The sequence below is a fragment of the Telmatherina bonti genome, assembly GCF_933228915.1.
Source record: "Telmatherina bonti genome assembly, chromosome: 20".
Classification (NCBI taxonomy): domain Eukaryota; kingdom Metazoa; phylum Chordata; class Actinopteri; order Atheriniformes; family Telmatherinidae; genus Telmatherina; species Telmatherina bonti.
The window spans coordinates 28,675,691-28,698,838 of NC_136618.1; the positions used below are offsets into that span (position 1 = coordinate 28,675,691).

A 23,148-nucleotide genomic window follows, 5' to 3' on the forward strand; every position below is an offset into this window, starting at 1 on the left:
GTGCAGCGACCGTGATGGATTTGTTTTAAATGGTTTGTCTGAACCATTTCTACCAGTGGGTGTGTAAATGTCCCAAGTGGTTTTAACTGCTGTTCATTGGATCGTTCAGTCATCTTAAATAATCTAAAAATAATTTATTCAGGTTAAATAATCTGAAAACAATTTATTTGGATTAAATCTGAAAATAATTAATTGGATTAAATAATCTAAAAATAATTTATTCAGGTAAAATAAGAATTTATTCAGATATAATTAAAAACTATTTGTTTTAAATAATCTAAAAATAATTCAGGTAAAATAAGAATTTATTCAGATATAATTAAAAACTATTTGTATTAAATAATCTAAAAATGTATTTGTATTAAATCTAAAAATAATTTATTAGGATTAAATAATTTATTCAGGTAAAATAATCTAAAAATTTATTTGGATTAAATAATTTATTCAGGTAAAATCTAAAAATTTGTATTAAATCTAATCTAAAAACTTATTTGGATTAAATAATTTATTCAGGTAAAATAATTAAAAATAATTTGTATTAAATCTAATCTAAAAATAATTTATTTGGATTAAATAATTTATTCAGATAAAATAATCTAAAAATAATTTGTATTAAATCTAATCTAAAAACTTATTTGGATTAAATAATTTATTCAGGTAAAATCTAAAAATTTATTTGGATTCATGTCGTCCTACACAAACAGGAAAACTCAGTACATTAAGAGCTGCGACTGCTTACAGGAGGGGTGTCCAAAGCCGGTCCTGCAGGTTTTCCCATGTGTCCCTCCTCCAACACACCTTGTTTCCATTAAACAGATCCAACTTCCATTAAAGTTCTGCGCTACTGATTAACACGAGTCTTGTGTGTTGGAGCAGGGATACATGGAAAACCTGCAGGATTCTGGCCCTCAAGGACTGGAGCCGGACACCCCTGGTTTACAGGTACTGAAGCACAATTAAAGGAACAGTACGGCTTTTTAACTGAAGGACAAAACTGACAACAGATTTTTTTAATAATACTTTAATCTGCATCACTTTGAACAACAAAATCCTTGTAAACATTAAAAAATCAGCACCTGTGTCAGAAGAAACGTGGTCCTGGTTTGACAGGAAGAACATGATAAATAACCTGTAGTTGGAGGGAGGGTGGGGTAACTTGTGGATTTGTTCTGATTTCATCCACACCAAGACTTTATGGTGTAAAAGGCAACTAATGTGCCCGGTGGAGACGTGGTTTTACTACCCAGCCCTCCAATCAGATGCAGGCATGGAGCTGTAACACGGATTTCTTTTAAAACTCCATTTTCCACACATGAACTTATCTGCATGTTAAATAGTCGCAGTCAAACACAGGAAGGCTCATCTGGATCAGCATTCAAAAGGTTTCTGATCCACAACAGAAACTACAAGCATTTCAGCAGGTTTCCATCTGGAACTTCACATTTCACCCCCCTAAGAAGAAGAAGAAGAAGAAAGGAAAAAAAAAAAGCATTTCCAGACATGCAGGAACCCTGCGAGTGAAGCACCATGTTTCAGAGCCTCTGAAATCTTCCAACTACAACAGCGTGAGGCGCGCGTCGGCCTCTGAAGTCCGCCAGAAGTTACAGGTGTAGAAAAGCAAAGGAGGTTGCAGCTGCAAGGAGTCTGGACCAAGTCTCAGCAAGCACCAAGAATTCACATCAACGGCGAGCTTTCCGAGAGGCTGAACAAGAGGAATGCTCTGAAACAGTCACATAAAACAGACTGGAGGAGGAGGCAGTGCAGTGATGGGAGCACTAGACCGAGGACTGGATCCTCTGGTGGGTTTTTTAGGAAGCCTGATGGGGGTTCTGTTAGAAACTCAAGGCACAGCAGAGGGGACATGCTGGCTTTAACATCCACAGCTAGCTCTAACTGGTGGAACACCAGTTTCTGACAGTCTTCAGGTCCAGATCGACCCAATCTAATTTTTTAAAACATCAACTGACCAGTAAGGTCAGGCCTTTGTAACAATCCTCCCCGTTTTGAAACTTTTATAGACAAAACTGAGAAGAATTAGATAATTACTTGCAGATCCAAGTTATTTATCATCATATTTGATCCAGTTTGAGACATAAAAACTCCTGCTGTGTACAATCTGCTCGTCTTCTGCCCCCTGGTGGACACATCTCTCACTACAATCATTCTGACGCTCATTTCCACCTGCAGCCAAAAGTTTGGACACCTTCCCTTCACATTCAGCTGGGAAAATGTTCAGACCTTTAACTGGTAGCCTCTGCAAAGGATTTTACTTTAAATGGTTTTCTCAGGCAGGCATGAAGGGACATAAACATCTGGAAATCCTCAAGATCAAATGGACAGGATGATTAAAACTCTGATTATGAACCTGAGAGTCCATAAAAGTTGTTTACGTACAACAGAGCGAAGTTTGATTAGTTCACCTCGCTGGTCTCCAGCTTTCTGAGCGCAGAGCGGCGCTCTTCCTCTCGCCTGCAGATCTGCTGGAGACGGTGTCGCCACGTCACGTGACACATCAACGCACGCTCATGTATGAAGAAGAGTCCAAAAGAAACAAGTTTTGTTTTGTTTTTAACAGAAGCAGCTGAAAACACAGTTAATTCCAGCAACAGAGTTGTAAACAGAGAGATCCAACCTGCCGTGGTTCCATACAGACACCGACTTTACATGGAGAATCCTTTAGAAATAGAAACTGGTTTTAGCACCTGTAACTGGTTCCTGCTGGTTAAACTGTGTGACAGAGCTGCTGAGGCATGCTGGGAAACTAACTGCAGCACCGAGGCGCATCAGGACATGGCCGTCTGATCCGGGTGGTTCCGCGGCGAGCGGCTCAGATCGAGGAAACAGAGACGACGTCTGCTGGTTTTCACACGAGTACCTGAAGCAGAGGCAGCGTCGCAAAGCAGACGAAAGCTTCGTCCTCTGGACTCTCAGCTTCCTGTTTGTTTCATGAAGCTTCAGAGAGCCTGAAGGCAACTTTCTGAAGCGCCGCTGGGACAAACAGCCATTTAAAAACCAATCAAACCAGTTTGTTCTGCTTTGTGACGGCCGTCCTGCTGCATGGACAGAGATGTGGCACCATGAGGAGTGTGTGGCTGCTTCACACACAGCAGGAGGACAAACGGTCCAGCCAGCGGCGTGAACGCGGATAGATTTGGGTCCCTGAAGAAGAAAGTGTAGAAGAAGCCTTAAAGCAGACAGGTGTGTGTTCGCCTCCTCGCTGCGTCGGTATAAAAAGACAGAAGTGTCCGTGACCTCCCCCTGCAGCAGAGGGACGAGTCATGATTCCCGACGGCTGACAGAAGAGGAGGATTTACTGACGGTGAAAAGTAAAAACAGCAAAAACGAGTAAAATTCCGCTCCAAATATTCCCAGTTTTCCTGAAGATTGTAGAATGGTGGCGAGTGTGGATTTCCTGAAGTGAAGGTGTGTAAGGCCTTTGTGTCATTGATCCACAGGAGGTAGAAGGCAGCGTCAGGCGATCTCCATCTCGCGCTCGATGCCGACGTACTTCAGAGCATCAGCCTGGCTGTACCTGAAGGTCACAAGGTTCACAGTTTACAGTCAGGAGACACGTTCACACGCTCCAGGGGAATTTTATGGTAAAAACACAAAAACAACTAAATCTCATGAAAATAAAAAAACATCATAGACGAGGGTTTTAGAGTTATTATTAAGTTATTAGTTATTAAATTATTATTATATTATTATTTAGGGTTTTAGGGTTGTTGAGACTCAATCAGATTTTAATCTCAACTACGATCTGGGTTTTCAACGATGATAAAACTAAAAGGCTGTGATTATTTTTCTCTCTGCAGTTTCCTCTCCTGCTGTCTTCAGCTGCTAATCGAGCGTCTCTGGCGTTGCAGCGCTGTGCTGTAAACTCCTCCCACAGCCGCTTTGCTTTCATTCAGACACTGTTGCCAACTTGGAGACTTTCTCACTAAATCTGGAGACTTTTTTTGTTAAAAGCGAAAAATCTAACAAATTTTACTGAAGTTAGAGACTTTTCTGGTGTTTTGGCGACTGACTTAAAGACACATATTGTTCTGCAGTTGCTAGGGGTGGAAAAATCAAACAAAAATCGAAAATCTGGATTTTTTTTTGCTTCACAATTTTAAAATTGATTTTTTTGTTAAAAAAAAAATCTTTTTTTTCAAATAAATAAAAATCCATAATAAATTTTTTTGTCATTTTCATTGTTTTTATTGATCTTTTCACTGGTCTTCTTTGGCATTATAACAGCAGAATGATGGTCTGGCTGCTGGGTTGTTTTTTCCTCATTGAAATCAAGAAAAATGACGAGCAAAAAAAGTTTTTATACATTTATTTTGTTTTTAATCTACAAAAATCAGCAACGTTGTATAATTATGAGAATCGCAATTTAAATCTAACCGACACCCAAAAATCTAATCGAATCGGAACAAAAGCATGTTGTCACAGCCCTAGCAGTTACTGTAAGGAAGGAGCAGCGGGAGCCTCTCCCGTCCTAAAGCACTCCCAGGCGGCCAGTCTCAGTCGGCTCCGGCTGCAGGTCAATGTAGAATAACTGCAGTAGGTTGTGGAAGTTCACCTAAACATAGTTTATATTTATCTATTCAGTTTACATCAGTATTTGCACTTTGTCAAGCTTCATGTTATTTGTTTACTAAAATATGTGGAAACCTAAAGACTTTGTTTAAAAACCGCCGTTTAATATTAAATAAATTCATTTAGTTAAAGATATTAGATAATTTTTAAAATAAAGTTAATAATAAATTTTAAAAAATGGATAATTGTGTTAAATAATCGAGATCTCAATTTCAGACAAAATAATCATGATTATAATTTTTGCCGTAATCGAGCAGAGAGTCTGATGCACAGATAGTGTTTAAGGTATTTTAGGATTCACCTGGAGGAGAGAAAACCCGTGATGAGTGATTTTCCTGTTACTGACCTGTAGTCGAAGAACAGTTCCTCTCCAGTCTGGATGGCTCTCTTAGCGAAGATGCCTATCCTGTGGTCCCCGTTCACCATCATCACTGCAGACAACAGACACGTGACTCACAGCTCTACGACTCCGCCTGAACGCCCCGCGGGCCGCTCCGCTTACCTTTTGCATAGCAGTTGGGGTTGACCGAGTGGTTGGCGAAGCGGATCTTGTTGCCTTTTCTTGTGGCATCAACAACAAAGTCTGCAGAGAAGAGAAAGCCAGAGTTTAACCTTCCAGGACGGCGATGGGAGGAGTCGGACTCGCTGAACGAAGTTGGTTTGGTTTACCGTTATTGAGATTGAAGAGGAAGCTGCACATGTACTTGTCGTAAACCTTCCCTCTGCGGTCGGCCTCATCCTGGGAGATGATCTGCACCGACAGACAAATACGCTGTAAATTTACACCGAGAGGTTTCTACAAAAGTCTGACATGTTTGTAGCATGTAGTCGTGGAGATTTAAGCATCAGCTGTCTGCCTTCCAGCTCCGCCTGAAGACGTGGTTCCACTCAACATCGATCACACCAAGTTTCCATCCCAGTAAAGTTCTCTGACTGCTGAAATTCAGACGTTTTACTCAGGTTCTACCCGACAAACCTGGCATGATGCGTTCAGGAGCAGATTTTCTGATCGTAAATGGTTCAGTTTTCAGTGTCAGTACAGCAGGATACTCGGTTCAGTCCTACGAAGGCTGCAACCCAAACGTATTCCCGCTTGAATCACATTAAATGGATCCAACAGCCAATCAGGTTCTGCACACAGACTTATCCATTTGAGCCAGCTGTGTTGGAGCAGGGATACATGGAAAACCTGCTGGACTGTGGTCCTCGTAGGACTAAAGGCCTTTAGACTGATCCAATAAAAACATTACTGTGTGAATTATTAGGATGAAATATTCAGAGTATGTGTGTGAAGTTAACAGAAATGTTCACATCAGTGACATTTTTTTATTTCTTCAAACTGAGGTACATTTTTTATTTTATTCACATCTGACAGATATGTAATGAACCAATCAGAGCAGGTGTGTTAACCGGTTGATCAGCGGTGGTGAGCTCTGCAGATGTTTCATTTAAACTGTATCATCATGGCCGAGCGTCTTTCTCTTCTCTGCTTCTCAAAGCGAGCAGCTGCTGCTGAAGCAGATTCTCCAGATGTCCCACAGACGTCCTGAAGTTCGTCCTGAAGCGGACATGGTCCAGCTTCAGATCTTGGATTAAACAATGAAACAAGTTCTCCTTTCTTTTCTACAACAGGATGAACCCAGTGTCTCCCTTTCTCTTTTCTTTTGCAGCAGCAGCAGCACACTGTTGTCGTGGCTTCATGTGGAATCCAGTCATAGACCGTATACAAAGAGATGGGCGGAGCCTCTGTGACGTCACCTGTAGGTTTCTGAAGAGCTGAATTGAAGCTCGGTGGGCGGTTCCTACCGTCGCCAAGATATCAGAGTCATGCGCGTCGTCTCGCCCGGAAAATACAAATATGGGCAAAGAGGTGGAGCTGAGAGGGGGGCTGTGAGCGTCATGGCGGATGATTGACATCAAGCGAACTCTGAGCTTTCTGTAGCTAAGAGCTAACCGAGCTAACCTGGAGATAACAGGAGCTAACCAGCTAATGGAGGTAAGCAGGCTAAAGCTAAGTCACTTTGTTAACTGACTAAAAAACCGCGGTTGTTCTACGTTCTTCTTACTTGAAGCGGGAGATCGGGTACCTGTCAATCAAAAGGACACGCCCCTAAACATGCTGAACTTTGAGATAAAATTACTTTTAAATGGGCGAGTTAGAAAAAAATTCACTCTCCCCACAGTTGTCATGAAGGTAAACTTGACCTATTAAACCTAAAATGGATTTTTGAACCAGGCTGTAAACATGTTTATTTCTGCTGTGAAGTTGGTCTTTTTAACATGGGAGTCTTTGGGGATTTGCTCTGTTTTGCAGCCCCTAGTGGATGAAGGGGGAACTGCAGTTTTATTTACTTCCGCATAGGCTTCACTTTTAGCCACTGGAGGCTCCGTCCATCTTTCTTTCTATGAATCCAGCTTGCGAGTTTGTTTTACAATTTTTATTATTCCTCTTCCAATCTCACATTGCACTTGCTGTGTATTGAGAGAAACAGATAATTCACCTCTGAATTATTTGCATCGGTCCCGGTGTGTGAAGCCTCGACTTCCAGACTTTCATTTCACCGTAAAAAAAACTTTCCCAACAGAGTTGAAACATTGACTGGAGATCTTAATGGTTCTGAAATCCACAGCTAAATCTGTGTGTGAGATGACGTAAAAAGGGGTTGGGCTCATGTAGCGACCTGCAGCAGGTTCATTATGGTTGCTGTGAGAGACTGGATTTATTGTGTGATTTCTGAAGAACCCATCTGGAAATCCAGTTTCCCATTGAGGACAATAAATAGACTGAATCTTGAATGTTGAACAGTAAGTCGGTAAATACAGACACGGAGGTTTGTACCAATACAAACAACTCATCAGGCTGTGATGCTAAAAACAACACAAAAAGCGTTTCAGAGGAAGCCAGCTCGATGGCGCTCCACATTTCCACTTTCAAGGTATGAACAAAGTAACAAGACTAGATCTAAAAGCTAAAAGGAGTCCAGAACAGTCGTTCTTACCTCTCCACAGTACTCGGAGATGAACTCATTTTTCTGGACCGGCTCTTTGATGAAGATGCCCCAACCTGCCACATCAGACGGGGCCAGCAGCAGGTGCTGAGAGACAGACCAGTTTCCAGACACCATTAAGGAGCCGCCAACGGGATTAAACGGTTTTTAAAGCAGCTATAAGTTTGGTTTTTTACCTTCTTGGCTCCTCTCTGGATGGAGCAGTTCTTGCAGGACACGTTCTTGCTGTCCCAGTGGTCTGCAGCTCCACAGGTCAGGCAGAGGTCGGGGTCACACTCCCTCACCGCCAGGTAGCAGGGACACTGCTTGGTGTTACACTGGGCTTTGCACCGGCAGCCTGGGAAGCGGTTCTGACCTGCAGACGGAGGAGACGTTGGACGTGAAGCAGAACATCCTCTCCGTGCCGTTACTCTGCAGCGCCGCTGTGTGTTCTTACACTCTGAGCTGCACTGACAAAACTTCTCGCAGAAGTTCTGAGCGGTGACGCAGGGACACGAGGAGTCGCAGGGCTGGCGGGGGTGGTCACATGGCTGGTAGTTATACACATGATTGGACGATCCATCTGAAAGGTGGTGGAAGAGGTGAGTGAAGTGTTTTAGTGGATTTTAACTCACCGCTGACCACATCTTCCTCCATGATCAGCTTGTTGACATCTGTCGCTGCAGATCACACCCCTCCCTCTTCGTTTGTCCTCCCCATATTCACGCTTTCATCACAGCTAAGCTGTGACTCTGCTGTGAAGTTAAAACTCAGATGTTTCCACAGTCATATCAAGTCAAATTAGAGCTTTTTGCAGTTTCTGTTCTGTTGATTTTGCTTCATGGAAATTTAACATTTTTCTACTATTTTCTCAGTTCTGCTGGTGATTTTTACAGAGTGACGTCACGTATCTGAGGGACCCTGCAATAAAACGAGGGTTTTGAATGTCAAGGATCCTTTGAAGGACTTAATCCTAATTCATTTTACAGGATTTCAAGCCCAGTTTCTACATTTTGGAGGTCGTAAAAGCTGCAGTTAAATCAGCGATCACCCATCGCTGTGTGTGAACACTACAGAGACGCCTGATAAACTCGCCCCAACATCCAGCTAAATCTGGTAAAAATGTACCTTGCCATTCGTCTTCTTTTAACTGTGACAGGGGCTAATAGGGCATGGGTGAAGGTGGTTGTGGGTTGGTGAAAGGGGACTATGGGTGTATGTATGTGTTATTTATTTTGATATAAATTGTTTATTATGCAAAACACTTTTTATTGTTTTTAAGCACGAAAAGTGCTATACAAATAAAGTTTGATTTGATTAAAATATATATTTAGATATTCTGGAGCACTTGGTGGGGCGGTGAGGGAGTCATCCGAGTGGCTGCAGCCAATGGGAGTGCAAGTGATGGGGGTCACACAAGGTCAGGGGTAAACCCGGAAAAGTAAACGAACATAAAACATGACAGAGGAAAAGACTACTTACTACCCAGAATAGAGTGTGCCAATCCTCATTTGATAGATGACTTTGTTCCCTCATCACAGCCTCAGCGTTCCCATGGCAACCACAAACTTTTACCCATCTAAGTTTGTTTACATTAGTAAACCCTTTTCCTGTTATTTGTTACTGAACTTTACATCAGATTTCAAGTAAAAGTCAAATTAAATGTGAAATGTTGGTTTTTTCATTGAGGAAAAAACTCGATCGGTCGATTTACTGCTGTGTGTCACACAGCCAACATGGCAGACATGTTTGTTTACATGTCTACAGCCAAGCATGGTTAGTGAATATGAATGCTAACAGCTAGCTGCTAGCAGGCGGTCAGACTGTTTGTAAAAAACAAGAGATAGTTGGATCATTGCCTTCACATAATTTTAAAATCATTCTCAAAACGTGAATTTCTTCCAACCCAGGCCAGAAAAATGAAAAACAACTCATCAGAAACACTGTCGGTAGAAAATAAAGCTGACGTGACCTCTGACCTTTCTTTAGCTGGATCTTCCTGCAGTGAGTGGCCCACAGCCTGTGTTTCCTCTTCTTCTTTCTGGGCGGTGTGTCTTCGTCTTCAGCGGGAGCCCTGGCGATGATGGCCGACTCCTTGACCCGGAACTCGTAAACCTGCAGGACGTGATCAGAAATCAGCTGTTTGACACGACTTAGGTTATAATTTAAATCCATCTCTGAGAAGTGAGATGTGCTTTTCAACTAAAGATGGTGTTTTAATAGATAAAACAGTGAACGACGGCACTGACGGCTCACCTGTCTGCAGGTCTTGGTGCCTATGAGACGTGCGATGGCGCAGTAGTTGTCGTAGTACGTCCCGATGAGAACCCTGAACAGAGAGGCTTCGGCTCCGCTCCACTCCACTGCTTCAGCTTCACCGGTCAGCTTCATCTTCACTGGAGTCTGACACCGCGAGTTACCCTCTGCAGGACACACAGGTTACTCTTCATTAACGAAGGAAAAAATGTTCCTTTTTCCATAAAACAGACTGGATTTCTTCATCACTTAACAGGAAACAACCACCATCACCAGATGTTTTAGCATCGTGTGCCATCTAATGTTTATAAAGATCTACAGAAATGACAGGAAACTAGTAGAATCAGAAAACTGCTCAATGAGACCATAAGACCCTGATATTTTATACAACTTCATTCATTTTTACTGAATAAACAACGCTGAAAGGGTTTCTGTTTGCTTTAAGTGAAGGAAATGCAGGATACAGACAACAACGCAGAGGGGATTGTGGGTAAACACAACCAGAACATAAGTGTGTGTAGGACAATAGGAAGGAGAAATGGTTTTTGGTCAGATGTGGAAGAAGGTTTTAGAAGTTAAAACAGAAATATGATTAAATGATCTGAAGCGGCTTTGTGGTATAACCGTAGACTGTATACAAAGAGATGGACGGAGCCTCCGTGACGTCACCCCCGCAGGTTTCTGAAGAGCTGAATTGAAGCTCGGTGGGCGGTTCTTACCGTCGCCATGTTGGCAGGGTCATGTGCATCGTCTCGCCCGGAAAATGCAAATATGGGCAAAGAGGGCAGCCATGAGCGTCATGGCGGATGATTGACATCGAGCGATCTCCGAGCTTTCTGTAGCTAAAAGCTAACCGAGCTAACCCCGAGATAATGGGAGCTAACCAGCTAACGGAGGTAAAGGGGCTAAAGCTAAGTCATGTTGTTAACCGGCTATTAGAAAAAAATTCACTCCCCCACAGTTGTCATGAAGGTAAAACCTGACCTATTAAACCTAAAACGGATTTTTGAACCAGGCTGTAAACGTGTTTATTTCTGCTGTGAAGTTGGTCTGTTTAACATGAGAGTCTATGGGGATTTGCTCTGTTTTGCAGCCCCTAGTGGATGAAGGGGGAACTGCAGTTTTATTTACTTCCGTATAGGCTTCACTTTTAACCGCCGGAGGTTGCTGCTTGGGTGAAACAGACGTTTTCCTACTTTAACCAATAGATGAAGAAGTTTTCTCCCTTGTTATCTGTCACAGATATGATCAATGACGTTGCATGTTTCCACTTGGAGAGCCACGCACGAAGAAAAGTTGCATCATTAATCATCTTATAACCCGTTGCAGCCTTCTAAATCATGATGCTCATAAACATTCCCACCTCTGGATGTGAGTAAAATCCGTGTAATCCCACAGCTGCTGGTCTATAAACATGTAATAAAGTAAATCTGTACCTGAGCTGCTGGTGGTCTCGTCTTTCTTGTCCTCGTCGTCTTTATCGTTGTCTCGGTCGTCTTCTTTGCTGCCCTCGCGATCGCTGTCTGTATCTTTGGTTTCCGAGGAAACGGTGGGGGTGCTGGGTCGGCTGTTGCTGTTGCTGTTGGGCAGTCGTCCTCGGCGGCGGCCCACCGTGCGTTTGGAAGGCGTCTTGGCTCGCTCAGCCACCACACCAGCAGGGTACTCCCTCACCATCCCATCCTGACCCAGCGGGACACTTTCATTAAAAGCCACGTCACACAGGAACATTCTCCTTCTGGTTCCGTTTCATACACGACTCACCTGCACCAGGTACATGTAGCAGTCGATGCCACAGGGTTTACTGTCCACCAGGTTCTCCAGGTTCTTGCGTTTGTAGGTGTTTGGAGTTGCATGAAAAGCTAAAAGATAGAGATTAGAAAGAAACAACATCAAATGAAGTTTTCAGCCAGAAAAAGCATCAATTCATCCATTCATCAGCTTCTTAAAAGTCCTGATAAAAAGTCTGTCAAACCTTAAAATCAGCTGAGATATTTTCCTTTATGTGATGCTAAAAGTTCAGCTACATCTGCATGTTTTCCCCAGAGTTTATAACCTGCTAAATTAATTAATTACCTAGTGCTAGAGAGTTTAAATGAAAATCCTGCCCTGTGTTACTCCTGGTTGTATAAGGATTGTGTGTGTGTACTAACGGTGAAGGAAACAGTCGTATTTGAAGCAGCGTCTGCAGAACAGAGTGTGGAAGGAGTGCAAGCTCTGCTCGCGCTGCACAGAGCGGGCGTTTGGGCCGTCAATGTTTGGCGTGCATTCAGGCGGCAGCGCGCCGGGAAGCTGCTGCTCTGTCAACTCTTTGTACCTGAAATATACAGAAAGAAAAGTCCAGGTATTGCTTCACACACAGGAACATGTCAGGGCTTTTACAGAGTTTTCATGTCAACATTAAAAGCAGAAAATCCAACAACAAAGACTAAACATTTCATTTTTTACATATAAAATCTTTTGAGATCAAACGGAAGAGAATCCTAGATATGTTTATGTAACAGAAAATAAAATACATCCATCCATTAGGAGGGAAGTTATTACCAAGGTACATTTCATGTTACTCAGCGGAGCCTAAATTATAATCAGTTTTTTTTTTCCCAACACAAATTTACATGTATAAAGCTGCTATAAATTATAAAATTCTGCATTTCCACAGCTTTGCAGAAGTCATGCAGCTAATTCCCAAATCTCAGCCATAGGGGTGGGAAATCAAATAAAAAAAGAAAAATTAAATGTCTTACTTTAAAAGTTTTAAGAGAGATTTAAAAATAAATAAAAATAATGCATTGTAAGATTTTTGTCATTTTTATTGATCTTTTTACTCGTCTTCTTGGACATTATAGCAGCAGAATGATGGTCTGGTTACTGTGTTTTCTCCTCATTGAAATCAAGAAAAAAGACGAGAAAAATAAAAGTTTTGTACATTTTTTGTTTGTTTTTAATCTACAAAAATCAGCAATATCGAAGAATCATGAGAATCGCAATTTAAATAAAATCGGCACCCAAAAATTCAGAATCAAATCAGGACGAAAGCACATCTTCACAGCCTAACTCCGCCACACTTCGCCTTAATGCTGTTACAATAACAAAGATGCTCTGATTTCCAGTTTCACACCCAAATATTCTGCATTACAACCCAAAAACTTTCAGCCAAATATTCCCCATGACACGATCTCTTCTCTTACAGAAACTTGGTTTTAGCCTAATTTAGGAACAAAATTGTTAAAGTACATGACAGAGACCTAATAAAGAATTAAACAGAAATGGCTTCCTCATTAGTGCCGTTTTAAACATTAATGAGACGACAATGACACAAGAATAAATTAATCTAAAACTGATGTAAATTATCTCATCAAGGCTGAAATTTCTGTGACAAAACTGATACTAAAGATCTAAAAATAAAACATGACAATATCAACCATCAGCAAAGATGATGGTCTGAAAGCAGAGCCTCATAATCCAACTGTGTTTCAGGCAAACAGATGCTGTTTCCATCCATGACTGATGTAAATAATGCAGCTACGCCTGCATTCAGCTGCGTATCCGACAGATAGCTTCTCTGGAAGCCAGAACTAGTAACTACTAACGTAGAGAACTACTCAGATGGAGAATGAATCGATTTGATAAAAATAAGTCTGCTGTGCTCGCTGCAGATTTCTCAGCAGGACACGCTCGCCATGACCTCCACTAGCTATATTTATCTATATTTAATATCTTTATTTGTGCTTTCACATCCAAACATCTTGTTTTGGTTAAAATGAGCTCTTTATGATCGCTTAGTGTTTGAGCTGATCTGACATAATCTGGACCTTCAGCTGTGATATGAGACCTTGGCTGAGTGGAAAACAACACATCTGTCCCAGAACATCTATTCATTTCTGCTTTGTTCAAAATCTGTTGTTTAAATGGAAAAAAGAACCACCAAAACAAACCAACATCTTGTTCCAGCTTGTATTTACACGTTAAGTTTATTATTTTAACACAACTAACCACTGATCGGTTACAGTCACTTCGCTCAGAGACAAACAAACCCACTGACTTTTCTTTGAGCTCCTCTGTGGAGCCCTTGTCCGGGAACATGGACGAGATGGCTTCAAAAATCTTGTCGGAAGGAAACTTCTTGCTGGTGTCATTGTTGGTCCGGCCTGCAGACGACACACAGACACACACACACACACACACACACTTGTCAACAGGGTAAACATGAAACCTCACCTGGATTTCTTAGTTTTTCAGAAAGATAGAAAATATTTTCCATCCAGAAAGAAACCAAAAATTTCAGTTTTAAAGGACTTCACATGTTTTTAAACCTTTAAAGGCAGTGTGTGTAAGATTTCAAGGCGATTCTTTCCACCACCAGGTGGCAAACACCAGGTCGTGAGCGAAACCCAAAACTGCTACCTCCACAAATGACCACAGGTTGGCAGTAATGAGCAAAACTCCCCCCTCACCCCTCCTCCTTGCCAGCTCCAATGAGGGCAGGAATCGCTTGTGAGCTGTAGCTCAGAGCCGCTCTGCAATAAATGGGCTTATACTCCCCCTACTGGTGGAAAAAAAAAGTACTTTTTTTTACTGGTCAGAAAACATTCAAGAAGGGTCTTTGTCATTAATTAAACTTGTAATTTAATAACGCATCAAATATGGACAGACTGGAACCTACATGTTTAAAAAACTAATTATGATTGTAGTTTTATTAGTTAATTTATTTTGAAAATATTGGAAAATCTTACATACTCTACCTTTAAAGTTTCATATCCTTATCAAGAGGAAAACCAGTAAGATTTTACAGCAAGTGCGTGACCTAAATCTGGTCACAAACCAGACTACCACGTCTTGTGTGTCCTTCTCCGTTTACTGTGTGTCATGAATAAAACAGCATCTTAAAGTTACCGTCATGTCAAGACAGAAAGCAGAACAAATGTTTGGAGAATCCAGTTTAGATCCTTCAAACTGGCTGACAGGAGATCACTACGAGGCTTCTGTCTGGGGAAACGTTAACAACCCACTGCTACTGATGCAGTTTTAGCCCCTTCATAATAAAACACCTCATTAAAACTATTAAAACTTGTGTTTACTGGTGTAAACTTTGACAAACATACAACTAAATAAGAAACCAGGAAGGAGGCAAAGCTTTTTCACATCGCATGACTAAATCGTGTCACATTCAGCTGAAAGACAGCAACACGACATCATCATGCAGTTGCCACGACGCCCATCAGTCCCCGTTCTGAACTCACTCTCATTAACAAGCCCATCCTTACGGGGATCCTCTTGGTGGTCCTTGCCGTCACACATTTCCATTTTTTCTACCTTGAAGTTGGGTTCTTCCTCCTCATCATCATCTTCATTATCACTGTACTGTACGAGAGCGTTGACCAACTCCACGAAGATCTCGTCATTGATGAAGCCGCACTCTGCAAAACACAAAGCATCGTTCAAATGACTTCAGAGGAGAATAATCCGTAAACGTCCTGCATCCCGACCCTCCTTTTCCTCAGTCATTATGCCGTAAGGTGAGCAGAATAAGGTTTTTATGTCTCGTTGAAAATGTTTAGACGTCCATAGAAAACATGCCTTGAAGGCATCATGTGTTACAATAAAACACATTTTAAAATAAAACGCTACCGTCAAGCAAGCGGAGGGCTGTGGTCAGAACCAGGTGCTGAAAAGTCTGAATACTTGTTTTGTTCTTTGGTTCTGAGAATTCATTCATTCATTCATTATCCGAACCGCTTAGTCTGATGAAGCTGGAGCCTATCCCAGCTGGCTTTGGGCAACAGGCAGGGTACAGCCTGGACAGCTCGCCAGTCCATCGCAGGGCCACACAGAGACAAACAACTCACACTCACATTTACTCCTATGGGCAATTTAGAGTAACCAATTAACCTAACATGCATGTCTTTGAATGGTGGGAGGAAGCTGGAGTACCCAGAGAGAACCCACACATACAACAAGGATGTTTTCCAAATAAATAAAGATAATGCATTATAAAATTTGGTCATTTTTATTGTTTATATTGATCTTTTTACTTGTCTTCTTGGGCATTATAGCAGCAGAATGATGGTCTAGCTGCTGTTTTGTTTTTTTTCCCCTCATTGAAATCAAGAAAAATGACGAGCAATAGAAAAAAAAAAAAACAGTTTTAGACATTTTTTTGGTTTTTAATCTACAAAAATCTGAAATATTAAAGAATTGTGAGAATCGCAATTTAAATCGGATCAGCCCCCAAAAAAATCAGAATCGAATCAGGACAAAAGCATATCATCTAGAGAACATGCAAACTCCACAAAGAAAGGTTCCAGTCTCCCCCCAGCCGAGGATCGAACCAGCGTGCTTCTTGCTGTGATGCCACAGTGCTAACCACTACGCCAGGGGTGTCCAAAGTCGGTCCTCGAGGGCCGCTGTCCTGCAGGTTTCCCATGTATTCCTGTTCCAACACATCTAGCTTCCACTAAATGGATCAAACAGCCAATGACGTGCACAACTGATTAAGCTCTACTACTAATTAATTTGAATCAGGTGTGTCTGAGCAGGGATACATAGAAAACCTGCAGGATTCTGGCCCTCGAGGACTGGAGCTGGACACCTCTGCACTACGCCATAACGCCTGACAATAAATGTGCAATAAATGCTTCCTGATGCTGCCTGGTGAATCAGAGATCAGCGTCCAGCTTACACCCTCTTCATTACTTAAACAATTTAAAGACATTTTGCACTGCAGAGGGAGAAATACACAAGTCCTTTTGTCTTTCAAACAGTTTAGAAGTTTTCATGCATATTTATTGACAAACTGGAGATCCTCCGCCCATCGTTTCTCCTTAGAGAAACTGTAGCCTTTCATTGATGCTGCTTACAAAGCAAAATACTGATTACAATCACCTCCTCTCCTGGTGGCATTGTTTATTTTTATCACGTTACTAAATGGATGGAAACAGATGGAAAGTAGCTTCTAGCTACATCTGGCATATTTACACAATGTAACAACTGTACAAAGTGTTCATTTGTGTGCATTACCCTCATTAAATTAAATAAATACAAACAAATAAATAAATCTGAATGTCCTTCATTCCAACTTTTACACAAATACACCGCAGGCTAGAAATGGAAAGTAAATCAACTGACTAAAGCTGACAGCTGAATCACGATACATCTTAAGTTTCTGCTCTCTGAAATTAAATAATATAAGTAAACTGAATGATCTATGCTTTTCTTTTCCATTTCCCATCAGTTTCTGAATCTGCTGTAACAATGGCTGACAGCCAGTGAGTTAAATATCATTGCTGTGTGGTTGATGCATGAGAAAAGCACAACCCAGAGAGCTCCATTCTGCCCGGGTGTTGAAGCATTTTGGCTCGTTTTTCAGGACGACAGACACGAAGCACTGCTTTGGCTGGGTGTGAGGTATCTTCAAGGTGTACACTTGATGTGTGTTCACAAAGCGCCTGAATATAACGTCTTTGGCGGTAAACGTTTTGATTCAACACCAAGTCTTTGACAGTTAAATAAGAAAACATAAAAACAACAATACATAACAGAAAGGTGCTCCAGTACAGCATGGATTTGCAAGACCATGCATTCAAACTGGAGATCCTAAATTAATTTTTACTCTCTCACCAGTTTTTTCCCTACAACTATTAATATAAAGAGTAATCTCAGCACAGCGTCGGTCTGAATTCAGGCTCAAATTAAGCTACAATTTTAAAAAAAAACATCATAATCAGATAAATCTTTTACAGTCCATCATCAACTAAGCTCCATTTCTGCCCCACCTCTGTCTCCATGGACTTTCCCGTCATAGTTCTTGATGAGCTCCTCTATGAAAGTCCCATCCTGGTCCAAGATCTCATCTCCCATGTAGGGGATGTTATGCAGCACTGTCTCATCCTCCACCTGCAGCAATAAAGTAAAAAATTTACTGAAAACGTCCAAATCACAAGCAAATCCTTCAAGTTGATGTTTTGTTTCCATCAAAGAGACAAAAACCACATGAAGCTGAAATAATGCTGACCATGAAGTTCTGCTGCAGTGGTGACCAGGAGTACATGACGGGGACGGAGGCTACGGCGTTCAGCGTCTTCAGGGGGATGACTTGTCGGGAGAACTCTGAGAAACCGCTGTCCACTGTGCACTGCATGCAACAACAGAAAACTCAGAACACTTAACCTGCATCGTTTCAGAGTTTCCCCCCATTTACTGGGGTGTTGATGCCGTCTGCTCACCTCTCGGGTCCCTCGTAAAGAGCTGACAGATGTCATGATGTGAACCGGCTGGATCCGCCTGGTCCTCCACTCCTGGTTCAAAATATCAGTTCGCTCTACTATTTTCTGGCGGTTGGAGTTGAACATGCTCTGGAAAGGTTAAAGGACATTTACATCACTATAAAGGGGAGGTAGGGGGCAGGGTATCCTACAGATTTAAGCAGAAAAGTGTGCATGCTGATATCTGATGTGCACAGAAGCAGAAAGCAGCCGCACTCCAACACCGTTTCCTTTCTGTCACTGCTGGGCTCAGTGTTGGGAAGGGGCAGAACTTAGACATTACCAGTACAGAGCTGTACTGGGATGCCTCCATACAGTCAAGCCAGCAACAGACTCAAGATGATGTCTGATGGAGGAACACCCATCGCTGATCAATACATCTGATTTTTCTTCTCTCAAGTCTGACAAAAGTTGAAAATGTGACGCGTCTCATTATGAAGTTTTAACAATCACTAATTCCTAGAATTCCATGTTTACACCATGACTACATCCTCTTCCCAGCTGTCCTGGGGGATCAACATATCAGACACAACACAGTGACCACTTGCTTTTTAGCCCCCTTAACCATCTCAGGAAAAAAACATGGTTTTTCTGAGATAACTAGATAAATTATCCCGTCGTCATGGGGAAACGCCTCTTATCTACATTCAAGATTAGGGATGCAGCGATACCAGTAGTTATCGGCTCAATACCAAGCGTGTGTACTCGTACTTGGTATTAAGTGTACTGATACCACACTAGTCAAGCTAGTGCAGATGTGTTTGATGACATGCTTCGGACGTGTTTTAAAAGAAATATATTCCTTGAATGTTAAAATGTGACATTTCTGTTCCACTAAAACAACAATCCTCCCTGTTAATTCAACAAAAGCCGCACACGATATACTAAGAAAAGAGGAGAGCCGCCACCCCACCCCCCTCACTTAATTCCTCTTTAGAGCGGCGGGTTGGGAAGGGTTCTGATTGGACAGAGGGTGCACGTGACGTATGACATATACCGGAAATAAAGTCCCTCCTTCTCGTCTTTTTAGTCGCAACTTGTTAAAACTACATAATAAGTACCAGTTTCGCTGCTATTTTTATTATTAATGTGAAGTAGCAGCTCAACACGAGCATACTACTTCACTTTTTGCAGCAACTGAGAAGGAGAAGAAAGATAGACCACCGAACACAGGAGGTAAAACAACACGCGTCATCGGGACAGGACAGGGTAATGAGCATGCTCAGAACGACTGGAATTAACTTAGAGCGGAATAAAGGTTTACATGACAGAGGAATTAAATAGTTCGGAATTAAAACACGAACAAACCAGCCACTTACATCGGAATTAAGTTTAATTCCCAGAATAGAAATTAGCATTAGGGATTAAAAATGGCTAATTATATTTTCAATACGATAACTGCTTAAACCCTTTATTGTTTAAAAAACAAAAAAAAGCATTTGTGTGCGACTAAATGCAAAAGGTGGGAAGGATTTTAAATGAACAGAAAACTTCAAAAGGAGAGATGATGTTTTAACATACAAACCTTAACCTGAACATTTGTCTGTATGTGTGGACAAACCTTGACCTCGTCAGCCCGTCTGAAGCGCTTGAGCTGCCGAAGCCGCATGTACTCAGATTTTGCTCTCCTCTTCCAGCAGGCTGGACCTTTCTCTGAGCGCTTCCCTGTCAGCACCATGATCAACCTGCAGACAGAAGGATGAAGGTTTCTGCACATAAAGACAAACTGAGATACTTTCACTCTTTCCACACACACACACACACACACACAATTTATAACTCAAGTTTGTGATTATTTCTAATCACAAAAAGTAAATTTTTCGCCCCATATCCTGCAGCCCCACATAAATTCATAGTAGAGGACAAAATAAAATGCTAAAATAAAGCCACAAACCATGAGATAAACATGACGTAAAATGACCACCACAATAATAAAGAAGATCTGTGTAATGTCATGTCTAAACAGAAGTGTCTGTGAAACTTTGGTTTGAGGCATAATGGAACAGAACAGACCACTGAGAGGTCAGAGGGATCACACACGTTAATCATAATCAAACATGTTAGTTTAGTATATCTGTTAGTGTCATATCACAGATACTGTCAGTAAAACTGTGTTCACTAAACCCTTTTAGAAAAAAACACAACACACCCAGTCACTGTTGTACTGGTGTTTACGGAGTGTCTTTGAACACATCAGAAGCCCTGAAATCACAAAACCTGTCAATCAACGGAGTAAATGATGACGAATCTCGTTCCAGATCTGTGATTGGCAGGAAGTAAAGGGGGGGGGGCGGTTCTATTCATGTTTTCCTTTTCTGTGTGCGGAAAGAGGACGAGAGAGAGCCAGCGAGAGGCTGATGTTGAAGCCGCTACCAGCTGCTTGTGGAGCTTTTTGTTGTGTTTTGGTGTGACTGCAGCCCAAACTAACCAGCATCTTCCTGTTATTAAATCATCAACAACACTCGACCACCCTGTCATTTGAGAGAAAGAGCCGTACAGTATTTTTAAGTTTAAAAATGTTGTGATTATATTATCATTGATTATTAGCCTGATTTATGAGCCATATACTACAGATGTAAAGGGTTGAGACTCTTATTCATTTAAAGAGGGTAGTGTTTTGTATCTAATTATATTAAACTGAATTCTTACAGTCTTGCATCACTTCGCCAAATGTGTTGTAGAGACAAGCCAAGGGAGCCAATAAAACCAAAGAACCCATCTTGTGACGGTCACAACTATTTCGATCTTGTGGCCTGGGTTTATGAGCAGTAGTTGCAGTCTGTTCAATTGTTGAACAATAAGCCAAACAGTGGCTGCAAATGAGCACTTTACTGTTAAAATGTCTGGAAATGGATAAAGACATTTAGGGCTGTCAGAATCTCCACGTTGTTAGTTCATCTAACCAACTTTATGTGTCTAATAACAAATCAATGAAAACACAATGCATCTAGACACACAGCTGATACTGTACTCTCAGATTATTGTTCACCATATCCGTGCTACAAAATGATTCTTCACAAAAGTTTTAAAAAATATGTTTTCAAAAAGATATTTTCCATTCTCTTATTCATCAGGTATACACGTACGATTAGCCTTAGATTGCAATAACATTGCACAAGATATCTGACCAAGATTACTGTATCCAAGATGAGAAATATAAACAAAACAAAATATTTCAAATTAGCCATCATAGGTGTCTTCAAGTGGTTTAAAGCAGGTTGCCACATTTAAAGTATATTAACATATAAAATTAATAAAAAGACCAAGTTTTTCTGTTTTTTTCACATTGACTGACTAAATTATATCAGTTGTCAATCACATAAAACTACCAAGTCAGCTGTTCAGCTACATCAACCATCTTCAGGTTTCAGATGCTGCCCACTACCCTGTTGGGTCTGAGTCAAATCTCACTTCACATTGGACATGTCAGACAGCAGACATGGAGGTGCAAAAGCCTGCAGTGGCATATTTCACTAGATGTAATCTCCAAGCCATACACTGTGTGGAGACTGGAAGCAGATAAGTCTTCAAATAAAAACTGGGAGTTTAACATTTCAACATGCAGTAGCTTTGAAACTCTCATCAAATTACAAACACCAATGGCACAAATTCAATCCATCAAAAACAGGGTTTCAACTAAATGTGACATTAAAACTCAAATAGCCATTTCAGTTCAAGCATGTTGGTTTACTGAAGAGCTTAGCATATGTGCCGTTTCAAATTACTTCTCTCTGAACAGGTAGAACAAAATGTTCTTGGGTCAGTTGTTAGTAAATTACATTTTTATTGTGTCTTACCAATAGGTAAGATGAAAATTGTCCCATAAGACATCAATTAAGCTTTTATTTGCCCACTTCACTAGATCTGATTAGATAATCTCTTTAGCAACCACCATGACAATAAAAAGTTAAATGTATAATTTAAGACAGTGATAGAAGTTAAACAACAATCCTATAACTACAGCTGTGCTCATATGTATTCATCCCCTTTCATTAAAGAAAAGGCTGAATTTACAACAGTCAAATAACTGGAGACTTAAAAGAGGAACAATAACTAAAAATTTGCAAAAACATAATTTAGTAATATAAAACACTGTTTTTTCATTTAATTGAGTTGAATAAAGAAGAAAGAAAAAAAAACCAACCAAACAAATTGGTCCTGGAAAAATGAGAGCACTTTTCTGTGGAACAATGGGACAAAATACCTGTCAACAGGTGCAGAAGTCTGACTGAGAGGAACAGAAAACACCTGACTGGAGCAGAAACATTAAAGGATTGTTCAGCAAAATATTACTTTATGACTGATGGAATATGTAATAAATTATCTCATTTGTTTGCTTTAAAAAAAAAAAAAATTCTATTGAACAAGAAGCAGAAAATAGAATGATTTTCATAAAATTTTTCATTATTATTACTTTAGTCAATTTCAGGTTACTTTACAGGCAGCTGTTTTTTTTCCTTCTTTAATGAAAGGGTATGAATAAATATGAGCACAACTGTATATCAATCAGCTTTCATCTTTAACTATATAAAATAAGGAAACTTCAAGCTAATGGTCGCTACCAATGTCATGCCGACTTGGACACCCTAAAATGTGCTTCCTCTTGTTCTTACACATTGATCAACTGTGGACCAAAACATAATGGACAGTGACAGTTTCAGAAAAATCAGCTTTAACTTTTACATAAAAGGGTCGTCCAACAAAAGAATGTGAAACAAGTTTACAGGAAGTTATAAATTCTGACAGACACATTTGACACCCCGGCAAGCTAGCTAACAGTTAACAAAGAAACCACCAAGAACAAAACCGGGCTATTTGAATCTCATCAAAAGCACTGTAGACAGAGACACAGGCTGTGACAACTTCTCTCACCTGTGCAGGGAGAACAGTCCTCATTCAACGAAGAGACTCGGGGTTTTTGGGACAAACACCGGCGAAGTCGTCCTTTGTGTTGGGGATTAGCTGGCTCCGTGTCACTGCTAGCTGTAACATTAGCTCCGGTGCTAACTAGCTGTTAGCTCCACTGCTAGCTTTAACGATAGCTCCGGTGCTAGCTTTAA

The 23,148-nt window shown here is 41.0% G+C and overlaps 1 protein-coding gene across 1 annotated transcript; it reads right to left on the reverse strand.

The window, feature by feature from the left end:
- Positions 1–1,092: 1,092 nt before the first annotated feature.
- ezh2 (enhancer of zeste 2 polycomb repressive complex 2 subunit) lies at positions 1,093–23,055 on the reverse strand. Its single transcript, XM_079260267.1, has 19 exons — positions 22,961–23,055; positions 19,650–19,773; positions 18,050–18,178; positions 17,839–17,958; positions 17,600–17,720; positions 15,068–15,244; positions 13,870–13,975; positions 11,981–12,144; positions 11,592–11,689; positions 11,267–11,510; positions 9,831–9,997; positions 9,554–9,689; positions 8,032–8,157; positions 7,772–7,950; positions 7,587–7,682; positions 5,257–5,338; positions 5,090–5,170; positions 4,934–5,018; positions 1,093–3,532 (listed from the first exon to the last, which is right to left on the reverse strand). Exons 2-19 carry the CDS (start codon positions 19,764–19,766, stop codon positions 3,472–3,474), a joined length of 2,289 nt encoding a protein of 762 aa, XP_079116393.1. The 5' UTR covers positions 19,767–19,773; positions 22,961–23,055; the 3' UTR covers positions 1,093–3,471.
- Positions 23,056–23,148: the final 93 nt, after the last annotated feature.